This window comes from Conger conger, chromosome 8, assembly GCF_963514075.1.
Source record: "Conger conger chromosome 8, fConCon1.1, whole genome shotgun sequence".
In the NCBI taxonomy this organism is placed as follows: Eukaryota; Metazoa; Chordata; class Actinopteri; order Anguilliformes; family Congridae; genus Conger; species Conger conger.
In genome coordinates this window covers 64,008,284-64,010,783 of record NC_083767.1, presented here as the reverse complement: position 1 = coordinate 64,010,783, position 2,500 = coordinate 64,008,284, and the positions used below count along the sequence as shown (strand labels likewise).

At 43.6% G+C, this 2,500-nt stretch overlaps 3 protein-coding genes across 4 annotated transcripts in view; 1 reads left to right on the top strand and 2 right to left on the bottom strand.

Moving 5' to 3' along the window:
• Positions 1 to 369, bottom strand: part of si:ch211-212k18.13 (ubiquitin carboxyl-terminal hydrolase 47) — a 12,714-nt gene extending 12,345 nt beyond the window's left edge. For both annotated transcript variants that reach the window (XM_061251157.1, XM_061251158.1), the window contains exon 1: positions 219 to 369. In XM_061251157.1, the coding sequence (XP_061107141.1) occupies positions 219 to 243 (25 nt within the window). In that variant the 5' untranslated portion in view covers positions 244 to 369. The remainder of the gene's footprint in view (positions 1 to 218) is intronic.
• Positions 1 to 2,500, top strand: part of si:ch211-212k18.15 (uncharacterized protein LOC563681 homolog) — a 23,703-nt gene that overhangs the window by 654 nt on the left and 20,549 nt on the right. The window lies entirely within an intron of this gene.
• On the bottom strand, positions 1,323 to 2,412 carry zgc:194655 (uncharacterized protein LOC794380 homolog). The gene is made up of 2 exons (XM_061252947.1): positions 2,161 to 2,412; positions 1,323 to 1,796 (listed from the first exon to the last, which is right to left on the bottom strand). Exons 1-2 carry the CDS (start codon positions 2,303 to 2,305, stop codon positions 1,666 to 1,668), a joined length of 276 nt encoding a protein of 91 aa, XP_061108931.1. The 5' UTR covers positions 2,306 to 2,412; the 3' UTR covers positions 1,323 to 1,665.

The following is a 2,500-nucleotide window of genomic DNA, read 5'->3' as shown; positions in this document are numbered from 1 at the left end:
ATGCCTTTTAAACCTCACATTCAATTTAGACTCAAATTCAAGTCTGAACAAGCTTTCGTGAGGCCCATCGACTTCAATTAAAAACTTGTCTTTGATATGTTGACTCAGTAAACGTAAGAAATTAAAACAACGACATGACCATAGGCTAGCAGATTGAAAACTTTTGAGATTAATGTGTGGGGTCATTTCAATTCTGATATAACTGCTTTGAAACTCACCTTCGTTTGTGAGAATATCTCCCATCCCGACTGGCGTGCGGTCCGGAGGCTGCTGCTATCGGAACGAGTGATTCGTGCCGACTGACTGAACGTTCTATTATTGAGCTATCCGGACAAGCAACATTACTTTCGCTTTCATGTACATATTATAAAACGGAAACATTTTCTATATACCACTGCCTGAGGTATTGCTTAATTGTAGCACGAATATTATTATCCTGTAGTTAAATAAGCCACTGAGTTGTTTTTATTTGATGTTTTTATTTCGGGAAATACATGTGGTTTTGGAGGGGCACTACACTTGGGGTGGACTGTATGCGTGGGGTGTGTGCGTGGGGTGTATGCAATAGCAGTAAGGCGCTATATCTTGAAGTGAGTATGAAATGGTAGGAAAACCTGGTGTAAAATCCAGCTGTGACCATCTTGAAATGACCAGCTACCAGCTGTTACCAGCTTGAGCTGCTATAACCATGTTGAGTATGGAGCTGGTCTGAGCTGGTCAACCAGCTACCAGCTTTGAGCTAGTTTGAGCTGTTTTTTTTCAGCAGTGAAGTCTTCAATGTGTTTTTATTTCCCAGCTGTGAGTAAGTATGCCCCACATCTCTTGAATGTCAAAGACAAAGTTCTCTTCGAGACAATAAAGGCCTCCTGCTGGCCGACTGCCGACATATGGAATTTCGTTTTGATTACATTTTAGTCACTTAGTATAGCCTAGTTATTCATTTAGGCATGTTCATTTGAATATGTGATAAATGGTAAAATATTGAAAGTTTTCTTATTATTAAATAATCGACGTGCACACCTGCTTCCTGAAAGCGCGTCTTCGGCATTCGCGGGTCCGGTCCTTCATTCCAGAGACTTCGACAGAGACATTCAACAGTGTCTTTATTTGTTTGGAATAGCTTTATTAAGTTATTACTGTAAGCAACCCAATCATTTAAAATGTCAACAACCATGGGGGGGTACACGATTTTTTCAGATAATAGTTCATATTAATATTATTAGTCTAATATTCATGGGGCAGACCACCTTTCTGCAACATTAATTTTACAGAAGTGTTATTTCATGTAGCCTATTGCAGCAGACATATTATAATTGAGAAATCTTTATTTCTTCAGAAGATTTAATATTTTAATATATTAATTTATGGCAGAACTAGCCTAGCGATGATGCCTCTGTTAAAAGTCCTCTCCTGCCGACACGCCCAGTTTCTTCAGTGCGGCTCGCTGCTGCCGCCATGTGGTGGCCCAGGGGATGCCGTTTTCATCCGAAGCTCACACAGCCGACTGGAGCTACAATACAACCGTCACGAAGCTCTCTTCATAAAGGGAGAGAGAAATCGGGCTTATACTCTTCCAGTCTGCAGCTCTCCCGGTGTGGCGGGAGAGTTCGTGGGCATGAGGCGGCGAGGCGAAGTGGTTTTGGGCTTGGCTGGGTCAGGGACGGGCTACTGCCCCCCGGGCAGCCGCAGGATGAGCTGGATCACGGATTTGTCCTGGACTCCGTACACGGACAACAGAGACTCGTCTTCCAGCTGCTTCGTCGTGTAGATCAGCCGCATGCCTTCCAAATCGTGGCCTGTAGGGAGCGATCACACACGCCAGAGCACAGATAGGGATTCTTATGAATAAATACAGTATATGTATACTTATACCTATGCTTAAAACATATAATACAGTATACTTATGTATTGTGATACGTCCTTATGGGCTAAAATGTTAAACTCCATTTACCTGTTTATCTGCGTAACAAATATCTATGGATATGCAGGTATAGTAAGACCTGAATATTTCCCACTTAAACGGATAAAGAAGGCATGGCCCTGTGATTTACATGACTGTATGTGATCTTATAGGACAGACTGGAAGACAGATTTCTCAGAGTAGAGCTGGTTATCGGTGCTTCAGAGTAGAGCTGTGTTATCGGTGCTTCGGCCCCCTACCTGAGTTCCCCGGCATCTTCGCTGCAATCTTCTGTTTGAGCTGTTGGACGGTGAGCGAGTTCATCTCTGTCTCCGAATGTCCCACATCCACCATAATCTTCTCCCCCTTCAGCCCGATCACGACCAGCTGGTATATCTTCCCCATCCTGCACCTCGATCACTGCTTCTGCTCAAGTCTCTGTGCGTATGTGTGTGTGTGTGTGTGTGTGTGTGTGTGTGTTTATGTGGCTCACACACTTTCACTTTCACCCTGCGAACGGCTTCCGTAAGGCTTCATACTTCATGAGCAGGAAGAAACAATGAAGAGTCACTCCAGTAAACACCCATTTCTTCATTTCTG

Excerpts from the sequence above, each read along its gene's own strand:
- zgc:194655 (XM_061252947.1), bottom strand. The coding sequence starts at position 2,305 with ATGGGGAAGATATACCAGCTGGTCGTGATCGGGCTGAAGGGGGAGAAG. Across the intron at positions 1,797-2,160 it reads GAAGATGCCGGGGAACTCAG|GCCACGATTTGGAAGGCATG; the intron begins GTAGGGGGCCGA and ends CGCTCCCTACAG.